Source organism: Ochotona curzoniae, unplaced genomic scaffold (genome assembly GCF_017591425.1).
Source record: "Ochotona curzoniae isolate NIBS_2020 unplaced genomic scaffold, NIBS_Ocur_1.0 scaffold_4505, whole genome shotgun sequence".
NCBI lineage: Eukaryota > Metazoa > Chordata > Mammalia > Lagomorpha > Ochotonidae > Ochotona > Ochotona curzoniae.
In genome coordinates, this window is record NW_024467118.1 from 9,073,378 (window position 1) to 9,100,231 (window position 26,854).

General features: G+C 36.5%; 2 protein-coding genes across 5 annotated transcripts in view; one reads left to right on the plus strand and one right to left on the minus strand.

Annotated features, from left to right (window-relative positions):
• Window positions 1–18,436, plus strand: part of NCAPG (non-SMC condensin I complex subunit G) — a 35,225-nt gene extending 16,789 nt beyond the window's left edge. The window contains exons 12-21 of the mRNA XM_040965812.1: window positions 228–338; window positions 6,402–6,521; window positions 7,929–8,153; window positions 11,491–11,672; window positions 11,949–12,123; window positions 13,331–13,492; window positions 14,027–14,165; window positions 14,566–14,652; window positions 16,320–16,386; window positions 17,429–18,436. Of these exons, the coding sequence (XP_040821746.1) occupies window positions 228–338; window positions 6,402–6,521; window positions 7,929–8,153; window positions 11,491–11,672; window positions 11,949–12,123; window positions 13,331–13,492; window positions 14,027–14,165; window positions 14,566–14,652; window positions 16,320–16,386; window positions 17,429–17,546 (1,386 nt within the window). The 3' untranslated portion in view covers window positions 17,547–18,436. The remainder of the gene's footprint in view (window positions 1–227; window positions 339–6,401; window positions 6,522–7,928; window positions 8,154–11,490; window positions 11,673–11,948; window positions 12,124–13,330; window positions 13,493–14,026; window positions 14,166–14,565; window positions 14,653–16,319; window positions 16,387–17,428) is intronic.
• Window positions 18,437–18,438: 2 nt separating this feature from the next.
• Window positions 18,439–26,854, minus strand: part of LCORL (ligand dependent nuclear receptor corepressor like) — a 157,926-nt gene continuing 149,510 nt past the window's right edge. For 2 of the 4 annotated variants that reach the window (XM_040965807.1, XM_040965805.1), the window contains one exon: window positions 18,459–19,958. In XM_040965807.1, the coding sequence (XP_040821741.1) occupies window positions 19,778–19,958 (181 nt within the window). In that variant the 3' untranslated portion in view covers window positions 18,459–19,777. Of the gene's footprint in view, window positions 19,959–26,854 lie in introns of all 4 variants that reach the window. The other 2 variants (XM_040965799.1, XM_040965806.1) reach the window with 2 other exon arrangements.

Below are 26,854 nucleotides of genomic sequence, written 5' to 3' on the forward strand. Positions count from 1 at the left end.
CAGAGGAGTCTGTGGAATATCCAGTAGGAGATGAAGCAATTACATATATGTTGATCTGAAAGTTAGACTATAGCTGCAGTGGATGATAGCTCATAGATGATAGACTAAGCTGTGTGACTGGGTGAGCTCATTCAGGACATAATGACTGACCAAGCCCTGATAACACAAATTAAGGGATAAGAAAAAATATTTTTTACTAATGCTGAATATGATGTGTTTTATTTTAGAATGATGCTGAAACTCTACAGAAGTGTCTTATTTTGTGCTATGAACTGTTGAAACAGATGTCCATTTCAACAGGTATTGGTGCAACCATGAATGGCATCATTGAATCTTTGGTATGTTGATGGGTTTGAGGCTTTATTGTACCTGTTTTCTTTCTTGTTTAAGAAGTTAGCCATTTAGTAGCATTTAAGAGAATAAAAATATTACTATTTTAAGCATTAAATAAATGCAGATGGCAAAATGATCTGTATCTAGTGGCTGCTTTATTGTGAAGATTAAACAAGGTAATGCATGTAAAGAACCTGATACATATGTCATAATTCTTTTAAAACATTTGAAAAAGTTTTATGTTACAAAGAGATGCAGAATGTCTTCATTCTTTAAATAGAGGAGTTACTGAAACATACTAGGAATATTTGAACTATTGGAATCCCGTGGTCAAGACCTTCAGAAAGTTACATTGTGAGTTCTGTGAAAGGAATTTTTGATCAAAGTACTTTTAGAGTATTTCCCATTGAATTGACCATAGTGACATGGGTACTGCAAAACTGTAAAAAAGCACTTTCGATTAAGAATTCAAGATAAGCCATGTGCAACATTAAATTTCTAGAAGCTTGAAAAGATGAGGATAAATAGAGAAATTAATTATATTAAATACATATACAGATTACATTTTAGTTTAAATATACCCAAAATATTATAACTTACTCCTTATTAAAGCCACTGGGATATTTTATTTGTTTTTCATGTTGAGTATTTAGAACAAATCTGAGTTGGGACTAACCACATTTCAAGTGTTGAGCAACCAGCTGTGTCTAGTATCAACAATATTGAGGCAGAGTACCTTTTAAAAGATTACGTAGTTGTTTTTCTTTATTTCAAAGCATAGTGACAGAAAGAGTGATGACAAGATGCATCTTACACCTGTTGTTTGATTTCTCAGATGCTGCAACACCCATAAGTAGGCCAGGCTGAATCTAGGGACCTAGAATTCCAGCTGTGTCTCCCATCTGGGTGGCAGTGACTCATGTGTCTAAGCCATTATCTGCTTCCTTCTGGGATACATATTAGCAGGAAGCTTAATTTGAACCTGTTGTCTGGACTGGAACTAGGCACTTAGATATGTGATGGAGGTATTCCAAGCAATAGTTGAACCATTTGTGGCACAATGCCCTGTTTTGCTCTTTGTTTTTTAATGGTGCTATTCATCCAGAATAATTCTGAGTGTACCCAAGTTTTTTTTTTTAATTTATTAATTTTGACAATCTTTACATAGTTAAATGGGGTAGAAAGGTTCAAGGGCTACAAGAAAGTGGATAAGACTAATATTTTTTCCATATTGTTTCCTTCACATTTTAAGGGGGATATTAAGGGAGAAGGCCCACCCAATTTCCCATCCTCCCCAGGTCCCGGATGTAGGGCATGCTCTGAGGTTCTTGCTCAAGTGGTTTTGATATTTCAACAGTTATGAATCGCTGCCAATCTTGCCACTCCAAGCACTATGAGGTCTTTGAAAAATCAACTGATTGACATAGTCCGTTATAGCTGAGATGGTTGGTTGACCTGTTCTGTCTTCTCTCTTTTCTTCGTTAGGGTTCTGAGTCCAGCATTTAGATTAGGAAGATCTCCAAAGAAACTTCTTGTATGTGCTAGCAAGTACAGGGCCCGGCACAGTCCATCGCCCTGATCAGCTGGTGGTTGTAATGGCTGGGTTGGTTCTGTTTTCACTCCCGACTTCCACTGGAACCAATGGGTGTTGCAGTCCAGCCTGGTTCTACCCAGCACATACTCGGCCCTCACATAAACCAGTGGGAGCTGCATCCTAGTTAGAGCGACCTGGAATAACCCCCAGCAGGCCCGCCCCCTACCCTGGTTTGCCAGTTTGTGTAGCAGTAATCCAGTCTGTCCCACACCACATTCCACCTCAGCTGCTGTCTTAAGATTTATGTCCTCCTGTGGAAGTGGTAACCCAAGAGGGATGAGCCCACTCTTTCCCTCCCAGGCCTCTCCCACTCCCAGATTCCAGCTGATGCTGTGGCTAAGTCCAAACAACCCTTGCCCACCAGTAGGAATAATCAGCCCAGCCTGGCTTTTCCCTGATCTAGGCCACATGAGGCGCACAGGTGTGGTAGCCCTGCCTAGTCTGGTCTGCCCCAATCCCAGCCTATGCTCTCCTGCGGGAGTAGCTGTCCAGCAAAGGAGCCCTCCCTTATTCCCCTGCCAGCTCTGCCTCCTTCCTTCCTTGTTCTCACGCTGGTTGGGCACTGCGGTCCCTTCCGGTACAGGCAACCTCACCTTGGCATTCCATATTGTGCACTAGTCATTGTTGCAACCGAACCTGGCTCGACCCACACTGGTGCTTGGATTTACCAGTGGATGACGTGGACAGATTCAGCCTGGTCTTCCCCCAACTCCTGCCAATTGTATGCCAGTGGGTAACTTTCCATGGCCTGTTCTGGGTTGTTTCCTATCATGTTTCTTGCGCTTACCTGCCGGGTAGGTGTCCTGCCAGAGGAGTTGCCCAGGCTCCTCCATCAGAACCTCTCACAGTGCCAGGTTTCACGCTTACCAGTGGGTCCATGAGCCAGCCCTACTCAGTCCACCTGTCATAACAGGAACTGTGGCTTTTCCTGACTGGCCTTCAACCCAATCTGTTTCTTGCTGTTGGATGTTTCAGCCCAGCCATGGTTTGTCCATACCCACATATGGCTCACACATGGCTCAGAAGGGCTTTGAGACCCATCGCACATCTGCCCTGGTCCTCCAGGACACCAGGGGGTGTTGGGGTCTGGCCCAGTTCGGTGCATCCATTCCTAGTCCACACTTGTGCCAAGGGAGACTACAACTGTTCCAGATCAGAATGCAGCTCCCATTCCAGGTCACACACCCCTTGGCGGGAACCTCAACGCAGCTAGGGTTGTCCCCTTAGCTCCCCAGCCATGCCTGTTCCCAGCCATAGATCACTCACATTGCAGTGGATGCTCTGACTCAGCTTGGCACAGCCCCTCACCTGTCCTGACCTCTGCCTTAGACACTGTGGCTTAGTGTCCCTGGCTCATATGGACCGGTAGGTACAAGAGCCTAGCTCGGCATGACCTGTGCTCCCTCCTGTTTTGTAGTTTTGCTTGTGGGCTAAGGTTTGCTCAGTCCTGCCTGATCTACTCTGTTCTATTACCAGTTGACACTTTAACCAGCTGTTGGAGCTACATTTGCAGGACAAGCCCCAAGCCATAGCTTCTGCATGGACTGGTATTTGGTTGTACCCAAGTTCTTACTGAATTCTAAAATTTTCACCTGGAATTAGTGAGAAATTGCCAGGGAATGTATTAGCCAGCTCATTTCTTTCTTTCTTTTTTTTTTTTCCTAAAATTTATTTATTTTTATTGGAAAGGCAGATGGGTAGAGAAGAGAGACAGAAATATCTTTCATCCACTGGTTCACTGTCCCAAGTGGCCACAACAGCTGGAGCTGAGCTGATCAGAACCCAGGAGACAGTAGCTTCTTCTGGGTCTTCCATGTGGGTGCGGCATCCCAAGTCTGGGAAATCCTCTACTGCTTTTCTAGGCCACGAGCAGGGAGCTGATTGGGAAGTGGATTCAAACTGGTGCCCATATGGGATCCTGCAGCATGCAAGGCAAGGATTTACCCACCAATCCATCATATGGGCCCAGGAAGTTAATTTCTTAGGGTTTCTGTGTTTCTATAGGTAATAAAGAAAGCCAGTTTGTAGCAGTCAAGAGCTTCTGATTGAATATTAGATTCTAACTAATAATTATAATTTAATTTTTAGAGAACGATATCTTAATTCTATATGAATATTTTGTCTAGTTTGCTTATAGGAAAATGATGGGGACTGAATTTGTGGCATAGTGGGTTAAACATTTATTTATTTGAAAGTCACATTTACAGAAAGAGAGGGACAGATAGATTGTCCATCTTCTACTGAACTTCCCAAGTGGTCACATTAGCCAAGACTGAGCCAGGCTGGAGCCGGGAGCCAGTAACTTCATCTGGTTCTCCCACTTTGGTAATGGGCTCAGGCATTTGGGCCATCTTCCACTGCTTTTTCCAGAAACTTTCACAGGGAGCTGGATTGAAAGTGAAGCAAGTGGAACTTGAACTGTTGCTCATATGGTTACTGGCTTCACAGGTGGCAGTGCATGTTAAGCTGATGCCTATGATGCTGGCATCCCTTAAGAGCATTGGTTTTCATCCTGGCTGTTTTATTTTTGACCTGGGAGGCCAGTGGAGCTTGCTCCAATGCTTGGGCCCCTGGACCTATGTGGGAGATCTGGATGTAGCTCCTGGCTTCTGTATGACCCAACCCTGACCCTGTGGCCATTTTGGGGATGGAAGAACTGTCTCCCTCTCTGTGACTCTTCCTTTCATATAAATAAATATCTTATAAAGAAAAAAAATGATAAATTGTGGTATACCAAAGATTGAAGTAGTAACTACAGAGACTAAAGATAGGTAGGAAATAATACAGCATAAGTAAAGAAAATATACAAGATTGGTCATAATGACCTGAAAAATATAAAAACAATTCATGGCTAAAATTGAAGCTCTCAGGAATGTCAACAAGGTGTTTGAATAAAAGATGTATAATTTTATGAATTTTTTGTGCCTTAAATGTCCTAAATCCATCACTTAGCATATATTAAATCTATCATACATACTGCAATTAAAATATATGGTTTGCAAAATAGATATATATATAGACTGACATGAATCTCTTGGTCAAGTCAAGGGAACATCAAATAAATAAATGCAGAGTAGTTGATACCATTTTTGCTTGTTAAGAAGAAGAATATGGTTCTATGTGATTTTAAGTAGCAGTTTTTAACCTATTTGTAGAAGGCAACTGTGATCAGATATTTAAATAGACATTAACTGTAAAAGAAAGCAGGAGATAGGAGAAGTTCAAGAAAGTGGGTACTAACCATATCTTGGTTCATAACAGCAGCCAGGGGTGAGCCTGTGGTGTGGCAGGTTGATCTGCTGGGGACATCTGCATCTTGTTTTCAGAGTGCTGCTTCATGGCCCAGTCTCTCTGCCTCTGATCTAGCCTTCTGCTGAAGCGTTTGGGAAGGCAGCCTAAAGTAGTGCTGGGCCCACTCTTCACATGTGTGCAAACCAAAATGGAGTTCTTAGCTTTTGCCTGTCCCAGTCCTGGCTTTGTGGCTGTTTGGCAAGTGAAGCAACAGGAGGTTCTTTCTTGGTCACTGTGCCTTTCAAATAAATAATATTTTTCTTTTTTTAACTAAAAACCTAGTCTAAGTGATATGTGCTATAGGGTAAAAGCAGCAGGCTTTGAAGACAGTACAAACAATAGAATGTTACTTACCTCATGGGATTATTACTGTGATCCCCACTGCTTCCCCTAACCCCCCTTTTTTTCTGCTTTCCCCTCATCTTCCTTTATAGCTCAATATAAATAAACCTTATGTTATTTCCAAGTCTTGAACGGCCAACCTCTATTGGAGATTGTAACTATACCCAGGCTAATTTTCTTTCAATGGTTGAGTTTCATTGTTTTCCATTGAAAATTGTAACGTTAATGAAGCAATTAATTCAAAGGAATATATAAATAATAATAAAGTTGAGTTAGTTTCACCTGCTTTTACTCTAATGTGACTATTAGAAAATTTTATTTTACTTGTTGATTTATTTTAGAGTTATTTATTTTTATTGGAAAGTCAGATTTACAGAGAAAAGGAGAGACGGAACGATCTTCCATGCACTGGTTCACATATGCCAGTCCATATTTACTGGAAAATTTTAAATTACATGATTTTCATTTGTTGCCTACAGCGTGCTTCTGTTTAAGATAACAGTGAATTGGAGCTAGACTACTTGAGCAAACATAGCAGATGTGACTGGGGTAGATTAAACATTGAGGAATAGTATTATGTCATTTTAGGATGTTCTGTTTTGTTCTCGGAAGTTGTATTGTGTTATTAGGTAGAAGTGAAGTGCTTCATGAGACTATTCTGGAAAACCACTGGTTATTATGCTTTAGTCATTTAATATTTATCTTCTCTTTCTGTGCTGAAAAATTACTTCTTTAATAAACTGTATAGAATTTACTAGATCTACAAAATCAGAGTTATACCATATAGTGTTTTAACTTCTTTGCCCTGGTCAAAATAATTTTATTTTCTGATTCATTTTAGATTCTTCCTGGAATAATAAGTATTCATCCTGTAGTAAGAAATCTGGCTGTTTTATGCTTAGGATGCTGTGGACTTCAGAATCAGGACTTTGCAAGTAAACACTTTGTACTACTATTGCAGGTAGGATTTATTTTATGGCAAAAATTTTGACTCTTTTTAAATTACTGCACATGAATGAAAATTCTCATACCCTGAATTTATTCTAAAGATGATAATGATGGGTAATGTTTCATTTTTTATGAAAATGCTAACAGAGAGGAGACAGAGTAAGATCTTACATCCACTGGTTTATTTGTCAAATGGCTACAATGGCCAGAGCAGGGCTAATCAGAATCCAGGAGCCAGGAACAACTTCTGGGTCTCCCGTGTGGGTGCAGGGTCCCAAGGCTGGGACCATCCTCTACTGCGTTCCAAGGCCACAAGCAGGAAACTGGATGGGAAGGGGATTAACCAGGACATGAAGTGGAATTACATATGGGATGTTGGCACTGTAGGTGGAGGCTCAGCCTTCTACACCATGGCGCTGGCCCCCAATTTTTATCTTTTTTACTTATTAAAATGTTATTGGAAAAAGGAAGAAATGTGAATAATATGTGAATAAGAACCTGAAACAAAGCATAAAATAATAGGAAAAAACTTGCAGGATGTCTGTCTTCTAAAAACTTACACAATGTAGAGGTTAGCAGCTCTCACTGTGAATGAGATGGGAAGGAATTGGAAGGATTTAAGCAGAGGATTAATGTGATTGGATTATAATATTGGTGTAGACTAAGAAGATGTTGGCAACTCTTTTCTGTAAAGTACTAGACTTTGTAAGCATTTGATTGTCTCAACTATGTAACTTCTGTTACAGTGCAAAAATAACTTAATGGTTATATAAATGAGCAAGGCTATATATAGTTCAATAAAGTTAGGGTACGGTGGACTTTGAGTTTCATATAATTGTTCAAAAATGCAAAAAACTATCCCAGATATGCAGCCTGTTAACAAAAACAGTCGTGTCTGGTTTTGCATGTGGTGCATAATCTGCCAGTATGTAGTATGAAGGCTACAGGTATGGATGCAGGAACACTGATGAGAAGGATATTTAACAATTCAGAAAAGAGGGTGATAGCTTGGGTCAGGGTTGTGATTACTGGGGTCCTAAGCAGGATCTTTAGAGGAGACAGAACCACTATAACAGAGGAGAACTTTTTGTGCCCATCTTGAAAATAACTCATGACAATATGGCTCACCATTTTCTAAAAAAGATTAAGCTCAACCAGTAAGTTGACAGGCTAATATCTATATGATTGAATAGTTCCTCTGGATTCGTGTGATAAAACCTTAATTGAAGATATTATTCATTGTTTTTTAAATAAAAAATTTCAGTCTGCCTTTTATACACAAATTGTTAGGATTGTGAAGATAACTGTTTATTGACAAATAGCTCTTTTTTTTTTTTTGACCAAAAAAAGAATGTATTAACTATTCAAGGAAAACAAACCAGGTTACTGAATTCTTTTGTGGGGGAATGTCCCAATTTAGGTATTGCAAATTGATGATGTCACCATAAAAATAAGTGCTTTAAAGGCAATTTTTGACCAACTGATGACTTTTGGGATTGAACCATTTAAAGCAAAAAATATCAAGGATCTTCAATCTGAAGATGTAGAAATAAACAGTGATGCTGAACAAGAGTCAAAAGATGTTGAAGAGACTGCTACAGTGAAGAATGTTCTCAAACTGCTTTCTGATTTCTTAGATAGTGAGGTAAGAAATAATCTTAGCCTCATGATTATGAAATGTGATTTTCAGCATGGATTTTTGTTTTTCTAAGAATTTTTTTGTGTGAATTTTTAATTCAGTATTACTTTGGTTTTTTTTTTTTGTATGTATCTTAATGAAATTCAAACTATTCCTGCTGCTTTTCCTAATTTCTGTCAAGCTGGATGTGCAAATAATCAAAGCATAAACAAAATCAAATGACTATAATAGGTGATTGTTACTGATTTTTTTTATCTTTCACTATGCAGTTTTACAATAGGTAGACAGAAGATCCAAAGGCAGATTGAATTGATCTTTAAATTATTCTTGAGCTATATTTTATAGCATACATAAATATTTAAGTGTTCAAAAAATGTTTATATTGATGCAGTTTTTCATTAAGGTAACATTAACAAAGAGAATAAAGCCTGCAGTGTATTAGCATTTTATTACATTCAATATAGAGCAGTAGCATTGCCATGTAATTTTCAAAAATGTTCTTTATCCCAGAGGAAAACTGTTTCCCAAAAGAAACAGTGACTTCTCATTCTTAACCCTGATAGCACAATGCAAACAGCCTCTGAGTGTTCATTCTCAATATTCACAGAAATTAAGTCACATTGTGTGTGACCTTGTGTGTGTGCCAGTTATTTAGCATACTGTTTTGAGATTTCTCTACCTTGTAACTTGTACTATTTTCTTTTGGTTGCTGAATATAACATTGCTATTTTGTTTTAGGTATTACCAGAGTTTACACATGACAGACATTTGAGCTCTTTTCAACTGTTGGCTGTCCTAAATAGTGCTCCTGTAAACTACTTGCATGTATTGAAATCATTTTTTTCAGGTTTTTGTTTTGTTTTGTTTTTATAGTATGTGTCTAGGAATCTGGTTGCTGGAGCACATGGTGATTCAGGATTCAACTTTTGGAGAAACAAACTTTTCACTGCAGCCAAATTGTATTACATCCCTACCCTCTACATACAAGGTTGCCAGTTTCCCACATCTCTAGCAACAGTTGATTTCCCAATTGTTAAAAAGTATAATCATCATAGTATATGTAAAGAGGTGCCTCATTATGCTTTTGATTTTCATGTCCCTATGACAAATGATGTTGAGTATCTTTTCATGTGCTTCTTGGCCATTTTTATACCTCTTTTTGAGAAATTTCTGCTTAAGGTTTTTTAAAAGGGTGGGTATTTATGGAGTTTTTTATGTATTCAGTAGTGCATCTATATCAGATATATAATTTGTGAATATTTTCTTCTACCTCATATTTCATATTGTGTTTTTATTTTCTTGATAATGTCCTTGGGTGTATAAAAGTTCTTAATTTTGAATACAGCTGTCTTTCCGTTGGTTAATTATGCTCTTGGTGTTATACCTAAGGATCCATGGCCATGAAGATGATTATCCTTTTTAAGTGGTTCCTTTTGTGGTTTTAGCATTTATATTTGGCCTGTGGATGTATTTTTTCGATAGTATTTGATACAGTTTGAGTTAGAAGTATACTCATTATTCCTCCTGTTGATGTGCAGTTGCTTATACTTCCTTAGTTGACAGTTTTAGCTCTGCTGCTAAGAATTATTTGCTGTAGATATTATGGTGTATTTCTTGACTCCGATTCTATCCTTTGCTGTATAGCTCTGTATATCTATATGTCAGTTCTGCAATTTTGAGTAGTTGTAACTTGGCAAGTTTTCAAATTAAGAAATATGAGTTTTTCAGTTTTGTTCCAACTTTCAATATTGTTTTGGATGCTGAGTTTCCCTTTGCAGTTCTGTGTTAATTTGAGGATTTGCTTTTATATTAACTTTTGAACACTGTTAATGTGCAATCCATGAACATGGGAAATCTTTTCATTTACTGTTGTCTTTAATTTCTTTTGGCAGCGTTTTCTAGTTTCATTGAAATATTAACAAGCCTTAACTTCTTGGTTAAATTGATTACTATAAAGCATTTTTATTTGTTCTTTTTCATACTATAGTAAATGTGTTTCTTAATTTTTTGTGTGGATTGTTCAGGGTTGATGCATAAAAGCTCTACTATGTGGGTGCTGATTTTATTTTTGCCCTGAAACTTCACTGAATTAATTTGGTAGTTCTAGTAGGCTTTGTTTTTAAATATATTTTTTAATTTGTTATGGCACAGTTACAGAATGAGAAAGGGCAGGGACAAAATAGGAGAATGATGGCTGGAAATGTTCTATTCACTGGTCCACTCTGCAAGTGGGCCAGGCCGAGGCCACGAGTGTCCACATCTGTGTGGTGCTTAAACCATCTCTTATTGCTTTCTTTTGGTCCATTAGCAAGGAACTAGATTGGAAATGGAACAGTTGAAACTCAGACTACTGCTTATATGGTATACTGTTGTCCCATGCATGGCTTCATGTGCTATGCCAATGTGCTGGCCCAGTTTTTTGTGTGTGTGTGTTGTTTTTTTTCTTTTTTTTTTTAAATCTATCTATCTATCTAGAAACATCCTTTGGGAACATATAGAGACATGTCATGTGAATAGATGCAGTATTTTTCATTTCCAATATGGATGCCGTTTGTTTCTTATCTAACTGCTAAGTCTAGAACATGAAATACAGTGTTGAATTATAGTGATTAAAGTGGATATTCTTGCCTTTTTCTTCATCTTGAGGGAAAAGGAATCTTAAAAGTCTTTTTTATTACCATTGAGTAGGATATAGATATAAATTGCTTTTCATAGCCTTTAAGTGCTTTTATTTTAAATTAGGAAAGTGTTGAATTTTTGTTAAATGGCTTTTATACAACGTTTGATATTTTCTTGGCATTTTTCTTTGTTTTGATGTGATGTGTTACATTGCTTGGGGTTTGTTTGTTTAATGGCTATGTTGCTCTTGTGGGATAAATCTCACTTGCCAATGGTATGGATATTTTTAAATATGCTCTAGGATTTGCTTTGCTAGCATGGTAAAGCTTTTGCATTGTGAGATTGTGGTTTATAGTTTTCTTGTAATATTGCTGTTCTCTGGCTTTGGTATTAGGGTAATAACTGATTTTAAAATCTGAGTTTGGAATTGTTTATTCTTTAAATGTATGGTAGAATTTGTTAGTCATTTGGTCCCAGACTACATTATTTTGGGGAGATTGGTTGCTTAAACATTTAATTTAATTTGTTACAAATCTGTTCAAATTTTCTATTTCTTTTTGAATTGATTTTAGTAATTATGCATTTTCAGAAAATTATCCATTTAATTTCCAGTATTTGTTGGTTTTCTGTTATGCTTTTTATTTCTGTAATGTCAGAATATTTTTACTTTTATTTGTGATTTTAGACTTTTTTTCACTTTATCAATCTTATTTGAAATCCTTAGGTGTCTGAACTTCGGACAGGAGCTGCAGAAGGTCTGGCCAAGCTTATGTTCTCTGGGCTTTTGGTCAGCAGTAGGATTCTCTCTCGTCTCGTGTTGTTATGGTACAACCCTGTGACTGAAGAGGACTTCCGGCTCCGGCACTGCCTTGGCGTGTTCTTCCCCATGTTTGCTTATGCAAGCAGGTATTGAGTCCTGCTGATTCACTGAAGTCTGGCTTGAAGTCTAGTTCCGGCCCCTAATGTCTTATATCTATAATGTTATTTTGTTTTTTGTATACTTTCTTCGGTGGATAAATTAGTTAAATGTGAGGATCTTATATAGGTCTTATTTGTCTGAACCATTTAGCTCCTTCTTGGGTGAAAATGTCCTTTAAAGGGTGGATTTTATATGTGATCCATTTTGAATTATTTTGTCTTTAAAGCATGCTCTGCTAACATTTTCTAATTGTTCTCTAAAAGGACAAATCAGGAATGCTTTGAGGAAGCCTTTCTTCCAACTTTGCAGACACTGACCAATGCTCCTGCGTCGTCTCCTTTGGCTGAAGTAGATGTTGCAAATGTTGCAGAGTTACTTGTAGATTTGACAAGACCAAGCGGACTAAATCCTCAAGCCAAGAACTCTGAGGATTACCAGGTGAATATAGTAGCCTAGTATGACAACTGTATGCAGACTGCTATTGTTTCAGCAAAATGTTGGGTTTTAAGATCCGTTTTATGGTATTTTGTCAGTCTTATTACCACTTCAGAATTAAATGAGTTATTAAGGATTTCAGATATCAAAACTCAAACTGAAAATGATTGAGCTGTTCTTTATTTAGTGACTATATACTTTGCTCAAATCATAAATGTTATTGGAAAGAAAAAAAAGATACTATGCAAAATCTGGAATTAGTAAATGATTTAAGGCATTCAGGGAAGGGCAAAATTTATCTAAAAGGCATGAAGAGTATAGCATTGACAGTTATAAACAACTGAAATTCACTTAGGCATTTCTGGATTTTCATAGAAAAGAAAGATGCTTTAATAAGGGTGGTAAATGTAGATTTCACTAATATTGAGAATCTACTGCAGAATCATTCTGGCTAAGAATCCTGATGAAAACACAATATTGGGAGTAAATTATAGATTGCTCAAGGGCTAAAGTGGAGAATTTCAAGTTGGCTGTATTTGTAATAAGTAAACATGCAGGGCTTATGTTGAAAAGATGGTAGCTGCTTAATAAAAATATTAATTTTATCATCAGTGATAGTTATGTGAGTTCAACTTATGGGACAAACTGAGGTAAGGTATTAAGAGTTAAAAATTGATAATTAGGACATGAAAGCTTATAGAAAAATAGTTGAAAGTGATAGTATGAATTGGAAAGAAGAGAAAGTGACATAATAAAAAAGGAATAATAATGTTACAAGAATCTAAATGCAAGCATTCCAGAGGCAGTGGAGATGGAGGAATCCAAGAACACTCCTAAGTTCCCACAGTGACAAGTGCAGAGGGCCTTGTCTTGTAGTGTGATGGGGAGGGGGGCCATAGGGCTAAGTTGACCTACCAGACAAACAGGAATTGCTACTCACTAAAGGAGTTCAAGACTGGGATCCTGCGCTCCCTGGAATGGAGTTTCCAAAGGTGCAGCAGTTTGGGGAATGGAGCGCTTTGATCCTCAGTGTGTATCCACAGCTCTACTGCGAAAAGGTAGCAAAGGAACTCAACTTGAAGCAAGAGGTAGATTTTTAATTTAGTTTTAGCTATTTTGTATTTGAAATTATAGGAAGATAATTAGTTGGAAATGTTTGCTAGCTGGGTTGTAGTTATTTTTATTAATGAATTTTCTCTTATTTTTGTAGGCCCTTACAGTACATGACAATTTGGCTATAAAAATTTGCAATGAGATCTTAACAAATCCATGCTCACCAGAGGTGCGAATTTATACAAAAGCCTTGAATTCTTTAGAACTAAGTAACAATGTTGCAAAAGATCTTCTGGTTCTCTTGGATGAGATTCTGGAGGTAAAATGTTTTCAAATTACTCTTATTGAGTGCTTAGTGTATTTTGATACTTATGAAAGGAGAATTCATAGGGATGTATCAAGTTATATGTTAGCATATTATGACTTTGCTTATTTGAATTAGCTCCTTCTGTATCTTTCATATGCATTTTAGTCATTTAAATTTAGTTTAATTCAATTACTTTAAAAATCACTTGAGGCAGAAAAACAGTGAACTCCGTCTACTGGTCCGCTTCCTAAGTGATTTGAATAGCCACACAAAGCCAGGAGATAGTAACTCATTCCAGGTCGGCTCTGTGGTAGCAGGAATCCTGTTACTAGAGCCTTCACTTGCCAGTGTGTAGTATTAGCAGGGAATTGGAGAGGAGTATCAAATTCATGTACTCCCATATGAGCTATGTCTTAACCAGTCTTGCTGTTAGACTAAATGCCTACCCCTAGAATATTATTAGATAAATAATATTGGTATAGCAATTTTTTTAGAAGGAAGAATAGAATATATGTGTTTCATAAGTATTCATGTTTTCTTTTATAGGAAGTAAAAGACAGAACATGTCTGAAAGCTTTGGAGAAAATCAAGGTTCAGTTAGGAAAAGAAAATAAAGAATTTGATGACCAAACTGGGACAGCACAGGAATCTAGTACCACTACAACCATACTTGAAATTGACCATGGTAATGACCAGAATATTTATAAGAATATATCCTTTTCATCTTTACTGAGATTTTTTTTTTTAAATTTTCTAATGTATTTCGTTGGGTATAACAAAAGAATTTTCTATGTAATTCCCTTGGAATATAGTGTTAATCATAGTAATGGTGTTTATTCTACTTTTCAAGTATAAACAGTATATATTTCAAGTATGAAGGCATACATTTTTCATCCTATAACCGTATTTTTAGTTTTCGGTATTCACATTTTCTGGAACTTTTTTTGATAACCTCTCAGTAGGCTGCTAATGAGACTGTCATGTCTATTCGCACGTCTGTTGTATGAACTTATTTGAAAATGTCAATATTTAAAATATTTCATAAGGTTTTATTATTGATATTTCTACATTGTTTCCTTTAATAGAAAGTAATAAGGAAGCATATGTGACTCCACTCAAAGATGAAAAATCAACCTGTGTTTCAAAGTCTACTCAGCAGAAGTCTAAGAGAGGTAGTGTACTGACTGACTAGCTCTGCAATGCAACTGTTTTCAGTTTGTCTCCTAATGGAAAATTCTTATTCTGCAATCCTGTTTCCTTTGGGATAAAGTGTTTTCAAAATCTTAGGTAGCTTTTTCAGTTTTTTTAGTTGGTATTAGTGTTCCAAATCTTCTGATTAATGACCATTTGGGTTGAATGAAGATTTGGTTAAATGATGGTTTTATATTGTCAGTTATTATCTTTTGTAGTATATATAGCTAAGCAGTTTTTGTTGTTTAATTTATGTAGTATTTTGGGGGACTCCTGGGAGTCAGCATTTTTTTGACTCAGTCAAAAAATAATTTGTAATTCAAAGGCTTTTACATTTTATTTGTTTTTATAAAAGCACTGCATGCTTATTACAGAAGAATCAAAAACAAAAACTATTACAAAGAAACTTTAAAATTTTTTAAAGCACACTATTATTGCAATCATGATTTAAATCTGAAAAATATTGTAACAGCCTTGTTCTTTGGAGATTAATATTTTTCTAAGCTATAATTTGACCATATTTTTGTATAACGGACTATTTAAACAACAACTACTAGATACTATTTCACAATAGTACTATATTGTTGGATTTTTTTTTCCCTTTAGCATAAATGCATTAATAAAAGCAAACATGTATGTAATATATAGAAAAAGCAGGGCCTGGCGCATTAGCGTAGTGGTTAAGGTCCTCGCCTTGCACGCCTGGGATCCCACATGGGTGCTGGTTCTAATCCCGCCAGCCCTATTTCCCTTCTAGCTCCCTGCTTGTGGCCTGGGAAAGCAGTCGAGGACGGCCCAAAGCCTTGGGACCCTGCACCTCTGTGGGAGTCCCAGAAGAAGCTCCTGATTGGCTCATTTCCAGCCATTGCAGCTGCTTGGGGAGTGAATCTTGGGATGAAAGATCTTCCTCTCTGTCTCTCCTCTTCTCTGTATATCTGACTTTCCAATAAAAATAAGTAAATCTTAAAAAAAAAAGTGTAATATGAATGAACTGTAATTTTCAAATTGTCATACCAAATGATTTGATTTTGAGACCTAGTTACACAGTGTACCATGAGGATTTCATCCTTTTAATAGTCCAGTGTTCATGTATACATGTTTTTTTCTCTTAAATGAGGAATACCACAGGCCATGCAAATAGAAGTGTTGTAACCTTCAGTATACAGGTTTCTAGTTTCCATGTTGAAGTGTAGTATAGAACACACATAATTGAACTGTGCATGTTTTTTGCAGGAAGTCACTAGTGATTCAATTTTTGTTTTTAGGTTCTATTGTTGATCTCACTTTAGTTTTCATAAGTCTTTCTTGTATAGTATTGCAGCAGTATTATTAACCATGTTATTTAGATGCTGCTGTTTGAAGTAAAATGTGACGCAAACTTTGAATTTAAATGACTCTTTATATAACTTGTTTGTAACTTCTATATTTCCCTTGGCTATTGTTTTTGCTTACAAAAGAAAAGTAATATTGGGTTCCTTTCTCTGTAGTGTTGTTGGTTTAGTATTCAGGTGGCTGAGAACAAGTAGGCAATATATTGAAGATGATTATTGATATGATTGAGAAAATAAAGCATCTGCATAATCTGAAACTATTGAAACCCATATGTAACTGATAATCTATTTTGATAATGACATATGTTGTCTTTAAGGACGGAGAAAAGGGACAGCTTCGGCAAGGATGAACAGATGTCAGACTGGTGAGGCTGAATGTGAAAGGTAAGCCTTGCATGTCTAGGATGGATATTTTTGTTTTTCTGTTCTTTAATGTCTAGAAGTAGAAATAAAGTTGTAATGTTCTAAGAAAATATATAACACGATAGTCAAAACTAGAAATAGGCATGCCTTGGATATATAAAGGGGTCTGCATAAAGTTCTGGGGAAATATGTATTATGAAAAAGTCATGCATGGACTTCAAAAGTTTATTTTGGTGCTAGGAAATGATCTTCTCTGCTTTTCTCTGCAAATTTTAAAGAGTACCAAATATAGTTTAAGATTTCATCAGCAGCATTTGACTTTTGATGGCTTGTGTGTTTTTGCCTACTAGTGTATAGCCTTAATACTAGGTAATCAACTTTAATATATTCTTTCAATCTGATTCCTGCTTGATTGAATTAGCAGTCTTGATTATATGGCATTTGGAGTCTCTACATTTACAATGATAAAATAATTCTACCCATAATTTGGATATAATGGTGGGATGACAGAATGTTTATTTTGATTTCTGTCAATTATTTCACTGTTGGAACTAAAAAGTTTTAGCATCTTGCATTTACCTATTGATTAGTAAAACCTTATTACATATATTTTGACTACGTGTCATTAGATTAGGTCTTAATTAAATTTAGTGTCTTTCTGGCAAACTCGTTTATAGTATTTTTTGAAATTTATTGTTTAAGTCAAAATAAGTTTTTTCTACTTCTCAAGTTCCAGAAAAAACTGGGAAATCTGTTTAGGTCCCTATTTAATTGCTAGATTCATTAAAGAAATTTGGAGTTTGTTTCCCTCAACGAGACTGGGTTCTATATAGTCTACAGCAAATAGGTAAGGTTTCCTGTGACTGATTTTGTTGTATAGCCAGTCATTATTTTTTTAATTATTGTTTTGAGTTTTTTTTTTTTTTTAGTGAGAAGTTTAGATAATGGAATCCAGCTATCAATTACATAGTGATAGAATGTCATCACAAACAAAAAATGCCTTATTTGTAAATTAGTTTTAAAGCTTTTTAGCTAATTTGGTGTATTTTCCACATTTGTTTAGTGATCATGAAGTTCCAGAACCAGAATCAGAAATGAAGAGGAGATTACCAAGACGAGCCAAAACAGCAGCACTACAGAAAGTGAACTTATCCTTGCATAGTTTCTCAACAAAGATTTAAGTTAGGAGACATAAGGATGGAGTTGTTTAAATTTCTGTTTAGTCCTTTGCTTTAATAAAATTATCCTTGTGTGAAAAAGAAAATCTGACGTGTTTCGGAAGACTGCACTGTATACCAACCATGTCACTTCCTGTTTGTACAATCACAGACTACTTTGGCTTGTAATAAAGCATGAGGACTTTGCGTGTGGGACGGAGGTGGTAGTAGTTAGAGGGGCAGACTCTGCGCTCTCGGGATTGGCTTTGTACATGTTCCCAGGGGATTCTTACCAACTGTTAAGGGTAAAGGCTCATGATTAAGGAAATTTTCCAAGTGTAACTAGTTAGGAGCTTGCATTGAGAAGCTTATGTCTCAGATGGAACAGATCCAGTACCGATGACAGTGCTTCAGGACATCTATCATAAACTGACATTTCAAGGGCAAATGAAGTGCCAGAAACTGGTAGGATGAAATGACTCCCAATGAGGAGGACCCACACAATGAGCCAGATTTTACAGTTACCGCTTTGTGATTTCTACATTGAAAGAAACTTTGAGGGAGATGATGCTGCCTCAAGTGGGTAATTCACCTAAAGTCCGAGAATTCTGATTTGAGAATGTCTCTTGGGGTAAGGAGATGTTCACATATATATTAATCATGAAGCCATTTGTCTTTTGGGCAATAACAAAAATATTGTATTTACTGTGGATAGTAATAATACTGTTGACAAAAACTGACCAGAGGTGGTCTTTATATACTAATTTATCAATCTTTTGAAGTTAGCACTTATCTTACTTATGTAATTTGCACAGTATGAAATTGGTCTTTCTGCAGCACCCAACAAAACACCTTTGACTTAATCCTCTGATATTATCTTTTTATTATTCATAATAAAAATGTCTTAACATGAATTGGTTTTGATGATAATTGTGCTTTTTAAGGTTTACTTACCAGAGGCCATTTGCTAAAGGTGATGCTTTGAGTTAAAGTAATATCGCTGGATTTTAGAACCAAATTGCTATATTACATAAGGTGTTCAACAGAAGGCAAAAACTCAAAATTAACAGAATGCTTATTAAGCAGAAAGAAAACGTAGATTATGTTAAAGATATCAATGAAAAGTGAATGATTGTTCTTCATTCTGTTAGCTCCTTTTCTGTGCTTCAAAATTTCTACAGTCTTAAAGTCCTTGTCACTTAATAATCGGGTAGGGTGGAAGAAAGGACTGAAGTAGTACATGAAGTGTGATGCAAGGAAAAGTCTTTAGAAACACAGTAGTAAACTCAAAGAGTAGCACTGACACAGGACACAAGGGAAAGGAACCATGTTCTTACATCCGCCACCGTACCATACTGAAGGTTGTTTTCTCTGGCATGGGAAAAATATATTTAAGCACCAAACCTTTAGCATTTTGTTCTTATTTCAGACAATCATGCAGCCATTGCTGAAGCTATGTTTCACATCATAAAGGTAAGAAGGAATACTACCCTGCTTTTAAAAGACCTTTTCTTTTTTTTCCACTTTAAATAAATGGCTAAAATACAATAAAACCAGATGTAGATTCATTTGCCATTTTTCATTCAAAACTGATAATATACAGAAACCAAACAGTATTTTTGTCTACCATTAGGCACAGATTTGCAGAAGGGTAAACATGCAATTGTGCCATAGTATACAGCCCACAGACTAGGTTTAAAATACAGAGAGAGAACTGATCAGCTCAAATTCTCCTATAAATGGGAACATGCTATTGAAAGACAAAGTATGATCAACTATTTTTCTATACATATATAACTTTGAAAGTGATATACTTCCAAGAAATACCTTGCTTTTTTTTTAAACCAATTTGCTTCGAGGTAGTTGGTATCCACCTGTTACAGAACTGTTCATAGTTCAGATCATCATCACAAATCTTTACAATGCTAGATTTCTAAATTACGTAGTTATGTTATATATTAAAACTTTATGCACAGAAATAAAACTTAGATAATTATGTAATTAAACTTAGGGCTTAAAAAATCACAAAATACCATTAAAAAGAGAAACAGCAAAATCTGTACTGCAAAATTCCACAATGATTTGGTGTAAAACATGTAAAAAAATATACAAAGAATATAATCAAAATGATTAATGCTAATGACTTTATATAAAGACAAGTCACGGGACTAGAAATATTTTAAGATCAATTGATAAATGCTTATTGTCAGCAGAAATATTCATCTACAAAATTAGGATAGTGCAAGAACTGCAATCTATTTGTCTTCACTTTTGAGATTTTGGTTATGAACTGCACAGCTTGTGAGAGATGTTGCTGTCAAATTCAGATTCCATTCAATGGGACGATTAAGGCACATCTTAATGGGGCTCAAAGGGCAACTTGCTGGAGTCCCATCAGACAAATTCAGTTTCTCATCAGTTTTCATTTGTAGCAGGCTGGAAAAAAAAAGTGTAAGGTATTTTAGTTTTACCTTAATTTCAAAGAAATTAATCAACCTTAGAAAATTCACTACTATGTTTGGACATCTTAATATTTAATCATTTTCCTGCAAGTATAAGTCTTCTCATTCACATTCTTGATTACAGTGGAAAACGTGTAAATTAGGAAACTTGGGAGATCATTGGAAACAACTCACCGCATTTGTAGATTACATAATTATAGTCAGGACCTTATTTAGCTTACTGAATCCAGCAGAATTCCACACTTTTAACTTGTGTCTCAATGGATAAAGTCAGAACCACTTTGAGAAAAGAAGGTATTGATATGAGTCTACCATGTTTCAGGCGCTCACACATGTTGAGTGATTTGAATTTCACACCAACCAAAGTTGGTATACCTAAATGAATTATCCAGTAGTTAAGTATAAAAATATGTGAAGTCACAGTGCTTCAAGTCGGAATGCAGCCCTTGCCCTTTTCATTACAGACCGTCCTCTCAGGTCATGTAAAATAGAAAAATTAGTCTAGCTCTGATGGTGGAAAAACAAGTTTGTTCATCGCATATGGTTCCCAGCTTATCAGAGGAACCCACGTGGTATCCACAGGTTACATATTTTGCATTTATTTGAAAGAAACTTTTTGTATTACTGGGACAGCTTGACTGGATTTATATTAGGTTGATCAGATATCTTCAACATTATTATTACTCATCAAAAATGATTTATCATATATATAAAACCGAAACAGATGGGATTAATAAGGATTTACTTAAATCATTTGATGTGATGTAAAAGACCTAAAATTTATTTCCACCCATACCAGAAATTTTAATTAATGCTTGAAAAATTTATATGGATTATTACTATAGTTGGATTACAGATCTGAATGGCTTAAAGATTTTTTTTTCCAATCTCCAGAACTGCCATTTTCATATTTTGATTATTTGTATTTTCAAAGCAAGTGTTTGATATGCATCTTTTTGAGAAAATCTAAGGCATGCTACAGAAATACAATAGATCATTAACGATGGCTTTATGATTATGTATATCAAGCATAAAGCTCGAAGAAATGAAATATCTAAAGTAACCTATCATGATCGTGAAGACATTTTTTTTGCTATTTGACAAAAATGTAATTATTTTACATTGTTGTCTTCAGTACTTAAGACATTTTTACTAAGATGTAGTTTTCTAGAGTGATATACATACATTCTGACACAGAGACCCCAGGGGTGCACAAAGTTACACACTTAAAGGAAAGTTTTGAAAATAATGTTAATATTTAGGAATACATAGGAATATATAGATTCACATCCCTAGTTCAGAACTTTAATTGGTAAACTGATAGCATGAAAAATGTAGACACTCTGATCCGTAGAATACACACCATCACCTGGGGTCCTGGAACCAGAGATATCAGGATATTAGAGGCAAATTTTTTTTCAGCAAAGGGAAAACTAAACATTTTTTCAAGGTGTCCTAAGCCTGGAGGTTTGTGGACTAACATCAACCTGACTCTCTTCACAGCATTTTAAATTCTATTTTTAATACCACATCAATGAAAGTATTTAGCTTATTGAGTACAACTTAGATAGTAATTTTAGGATATAAATATAATGGGATGGTTACTTCCAAAGAGGTTGCAAATCTACAGGATTTTTTTTTTTAATCAATATTCCTTTGTTTGGAAACTAAGATTTTGACTAGGTTTAATTGTGGGAGTCTGTGGTATTGCTATATACATTTGTATTATGTGAAGAATTATGTTCAACTTTTCTTGAGGTAATTTTTTCAGACAATTTTTCTTTTGCATGTTTACAAATAGCTAATACATTTGTGAAACATAATGAGTACATACTGCTGGACAACAGAAAGTACTATCCGTGCTCCTAGTTCTGTTTTGGGGTGAATATTACCACTCTGTTGTGTAAGTTTTGCAGCCTTTTCACACTAGAATATTTACCACTTTGTTTAATAAATTACTTTTGCGCCTCAAAATTCTATATATTATTAGATGTCTTGCTTTTGAAACCTATTTTGGATGGTTCATGTATTTATTTTGCTTCGGTCCTCAAGTGAATGGATTCATTGCGTAGTTTCGTGTCTTTAGGAATGTGAGCAAGTTCATCTCACAAGTTGTTGAAGAGCAGAAGAGTTGAGTCCTGGGTGCTTTCAAGGTATTGATTACAGTGATTGCCTTTATCCACACAAGATCCTCCCCTCCCCTCGACCCTGTGCTCCTCCTTCTCCAACTTAGTGTATGCCTTAAAGCATAGCTAGTACCAAACCCAGTATGTACTGCATTTCTGTATAGTTCAAGTATAACTGTGATAAAGTGTAGTTTGTTAACCAGGTACAATTAAGGGGTCAGCAGTAGCTAGAATAGTAACTAGCATAGTAAATTGTGAATACATTGTCACTCCAACAGTTGATCTCCTGAGTTGGCTGCTACATGACTAGTGGGTGGACAGTACATACAGCTTGTATAGGTGAGAAAAAGGGGGTAATTCATTCACAACCTGACTTTGTCACCACTAAGAAATGGACACAATTTAAACCAAATTCTTCATTTCTGTAATTTTCCATTTAATATTACAGAACTGCTGCTGACAATGACTAGCTGCAGAATGAGGAACTATTACCATAACGTCCTTCAGAGACCACGTTTTACTCTAGCCATGTGTGAAAATGACTTTCCTTCACATTCTAACAAGTAGAAAAAACAGATTGCTTATAGTCTGAGAGCGTAAGTAGTGTGACATTTCAATGTGCTTTTCTGTGTCCTTTAGTTGACATCCTTGTTGATATGAATACTCATCAAAATGTAAGTCATCTGAAAAGTGGCCTTTGGTATGTTGGGGTTTTTCAAAATGTTTATGGAAAATGGCTTTAGAAGATCAATTTATTTCAGTACAGAAATGTTGAAACTCATGCATATGGGGAAGCCCTCAAAGAGTTGATGGGAAACATGTTATGAAACCCTACACATGGATTTCAGGAACTCATTCTATTTTCCAGCTTCTTTTTTAAGTACTCCAGTGTATTGTGGATTCTGATGAGGCTCATCATTGGTGCACATAGGGTATTTATGAGGAAAGAGAGAAGAATGAAAAAACTTGCATTCAGTTTCTGAAAATGTTCACGAAAAGCAGTCCACCTTGGGGCAAGTATCTTGAGCATCCTTCGACCTCATTTTCTTTATAACAGGAAAAAACAAAAACAACAACTCTTCCCTGCTTAGTTGTAAGGGTCCAAAGAGCACATTCGCAAGCTTAAAAAATGGAAGACCGTATTCAGATATAAAAACATTATACTTGGGTGGCAAGAAGTGAGAGAAGAGATAAGCCTTTTCTATTTTTTTAAAATCATACTAGGAAGCTAAATAGCAGGTAAGGTGTGAGGCCAGGGGAACCTGAACTGACTAGACATCTGGACCATGACTACTTTGGTAAAATCATCAGCTTTGGGACCCTCGGGTGGAAGTTCGTAGAGTCTGTGTTTGTGCAGTGGCTTAGACGGAAGTCTTGTTCAGTGCATGAAATTAGTTGAGAACCTTCCTGGAGCAGACAAATGTATTCCCTTGCTTGTGATGCAGTTAGAAGTTACAAACAGTGATGACTGGTCTGCTGGCTTCTGGGGACGCTTGGGTCCAAACGGCCGGCCACTAAGCCAAACGGCCGAGTTTTGTCAGGAGCCAACATGGGGTCATGAGCAGATTCAGGTGGTGTATACAGGCACAAGTCACTCGGATCCTTGAGTAAATGTATTAGGAGTGGTGGTGGGGGGTGTCTGTTTACAAGGGTAAGGAAATTGGGAGAGAAAAATATTAATAAATTATCAAAAATATATTGTAGGCAATAAAAAGGAGAAGGACTAGGCATTTATAGAGAAGGAAAGCCGTGAGGAGACTTCAGGGGAGGAAACCTTCCAAATTTCGTCACCAGGGTTGAGAACATTAGTAAACGTGAGCAACATTGAGACTGTTACAGAGCCAGGGTTCTGACTGTCTCCAGTCATTGGCCAGCTAAGTGCATGCTCCATCTTCATAAGCTCCTATGTACCTGGAGATTGAAGATAATCAAAGTCACTATCTCTTGAGGATAATATGACCATTAATTGAGTTCTGTGAAGAACCTGGCACACAGAATAAAATGTATGAACAAAGCCGGGCTCCCTGACTGGACACATGGTAAATCACAGGGTGAGTTAATACTTCCACTATTAACGAACGTAAGATAAAAAGCACTTTTCATTGTGGATCAAATACAGCAGCTTTGCATATGATTTTTTCTGCCATGTTACCGTATTATGCTGGGGTGGTTTTTTTTTTTTTTTTTGTAGATTGATAATAAGCAGAGTCTAAGAGTTTAGTTTTGAATGTCAGGAGTCAGATCTAAAGAGTTAGAGGATGTGGCAAGGGAAGAGCATCCCAGTGTGACCACAAGGTATAAACTTTGAGGAAATCCTTTCTCTTGGTCCATAAACTCTGTAAGGGTTAGATTATAGTTTTTTGCTTTGTTTTCAAGACTTAATTTATCTCAAGGATAGGTCCTTCCTTTTGTAGGATACTGATAAATTTAAAGATTAAGTGGAAGGTTTTATTACCCCTTTGTTTATCATTACCTAGAAAACCAGCAAGATCATAGCACGCCTGATCAATAATCCTGGGTTATACTGCAGTTTTGTGATTCAGTATAATTTTATGACAATTAGTTTATATTGAAGTTTCTAAAAATAGATGACACAACGATTGGCACACTGAGGCACACTATGTGCTTAGTCGATGCAGTCCTCTGAGCACCACAGCAAACCGTGGCTGTCAGCAACTTAGGATAAACACGGATGGAAAGACCGGTTTACTAAGAAAAAGGGCATCTACCTATGTTTTTGGTTGCATAGAAGTTAAATTCAGATAAAGGCCACAAACCCAATTGTCTTTATAATTAAATGAATACAGTGCAGCTATACAATTTACAAAGGATCCTTGGCCACCTAGGAACAACAACAAACTTCTTGGTGCTGATGCTGTGGAGCAATAGACTAAGTTACTACCTATGGCAATAACATCACATATGGGCACCAGTTTGAGTCCTGGCTACTCCACTTCTGTTCCAGCTTCCTACTTATATCCTGGGAGAGCAGCAGAGATGGTGAGTCCTTGCAACCCTGCACCGACATTGGAGACCTCTAAGGCTCCTGGCTTCTGGCTTTGCTTTGGCTCAGCTATGGCCACGGCAGAAGTTTGGGGAGTGAACCAGCTGATGGAAGACCTGTCTATCCTTCTCTGTAACTCTGCCTTTCAAATAAAAATAAATTTAAAACAAAATTCCTGCACTTAAAAAAAAAGTTTGACTTTTTTGTAAACATGGACATGATAACCATAATGAATATTATGATACATATAAAATACCTAATTACTTAAGAGGCAAACAGGATAAACTGTCTTCCCTTAGCTTATGCTGTAAATGCCCACCATGGAAGGTGGCACTTTAATGCAGGCTTCGTGTGGATTGCAGGGACCCAGCTCCTTGAACCTTCAGCTCCCAGGAGCTGCAAGAGCAAGAAGCTGCAATTAAGAACTAGAACAGGGGTAAAAACTCACTCCAATATGGGATGTGGGCCACATTCCTGTTCCATGACTTTCTTAATAAACTTGGATATTAAGTTAGTACAACACAACTGTTCTCTAAGGTAGTGTCTTAAATCTGAGCATTCAAACACAGTAAATATACGAGTATCTTTATAATCATAAATCATCCTTACTATTGCCTTGGACTAAAAATGCTGGGTTGACTTTATATAGGAACACTCAATAGCAATACTTGAAATAATCCAAATGTTTCTTAGTAAAAGTCCTAGAACAAAGCCCTAAAACACATTCAGCACAAAACAACAAATTTACAATATCTGGCATCCTATCTAACTTTACTTGAATCAAAAGATAGGAAATCAGCATCCATACAGAGGGAGAAAAGAAGCCACTACTAGGAACAGATAAGTAACACATTAAAATATCTAAAAAAATGCTTTGCAAGTGTTTTTAAAATTACCTTAACTATTTTGAGAAACAGAGGTACATTCATGCTGCTGCACACATCCCTACAGACACATGACCTCCACCTGCTGGCTCATGCCCCGGATTCCTTCCAAGCTCTGCCACCAAACCAGGTGTCCTGATGGGTGGCAGGGACCCAATTACTTGGGTCATCATTGCTGCCTCCAAGAGTTCACATTAGTAGAAACTTGGAATCTGGAGCTAGAGTTGGGGATCAGACCCCAAGATTTGGATGTGGGACTCATGTGTCCCAATTGGCATCTTAGTCTCTAGGCCTAGCACTCCAGTGTAGGCATTTTAGGTATAACCTGTAACTTCAAGAAGTTAAAGAAAGCACTAATGCAAAGGAAGATGAGCATGACTGGGCACGCAGGAAGCGTAAGTTTGAACTTACGGAAGTGATAAATATGACATGAAAAATACCCTAATTGTATTACAATGTCAAAGCAAGAAATGGTGAACTTAAAAAAAACATAAAAGTACTACTCCAAGTGAAACAGAGAAAAAATCCTGAACATGAATGAGAAGCATGCCTGATGAATGCTGCAACAAATTTGATCTAAACTGCAGGAGGAGAAAATGGAAAGGGATAATGACATGTCTTTAGTTGAAGAAATAATGGCTAAAAATTATTCAGATATGATGAAACCTATAGATTCATACAAAGTACTCAACAAATCCTAAGCAGAGAAAATATGAAGAGAAATATGCCAAGCCCTTTCAGAACCAAAGTGCTGATTAACAAAGGTAAACAAAATCTTTTAAGTATCCAGAAGGGAAGACATTACATATTGAGGAGCAAATGCAAGAATGACAGCCAACTCATCTTAGAAATGGCT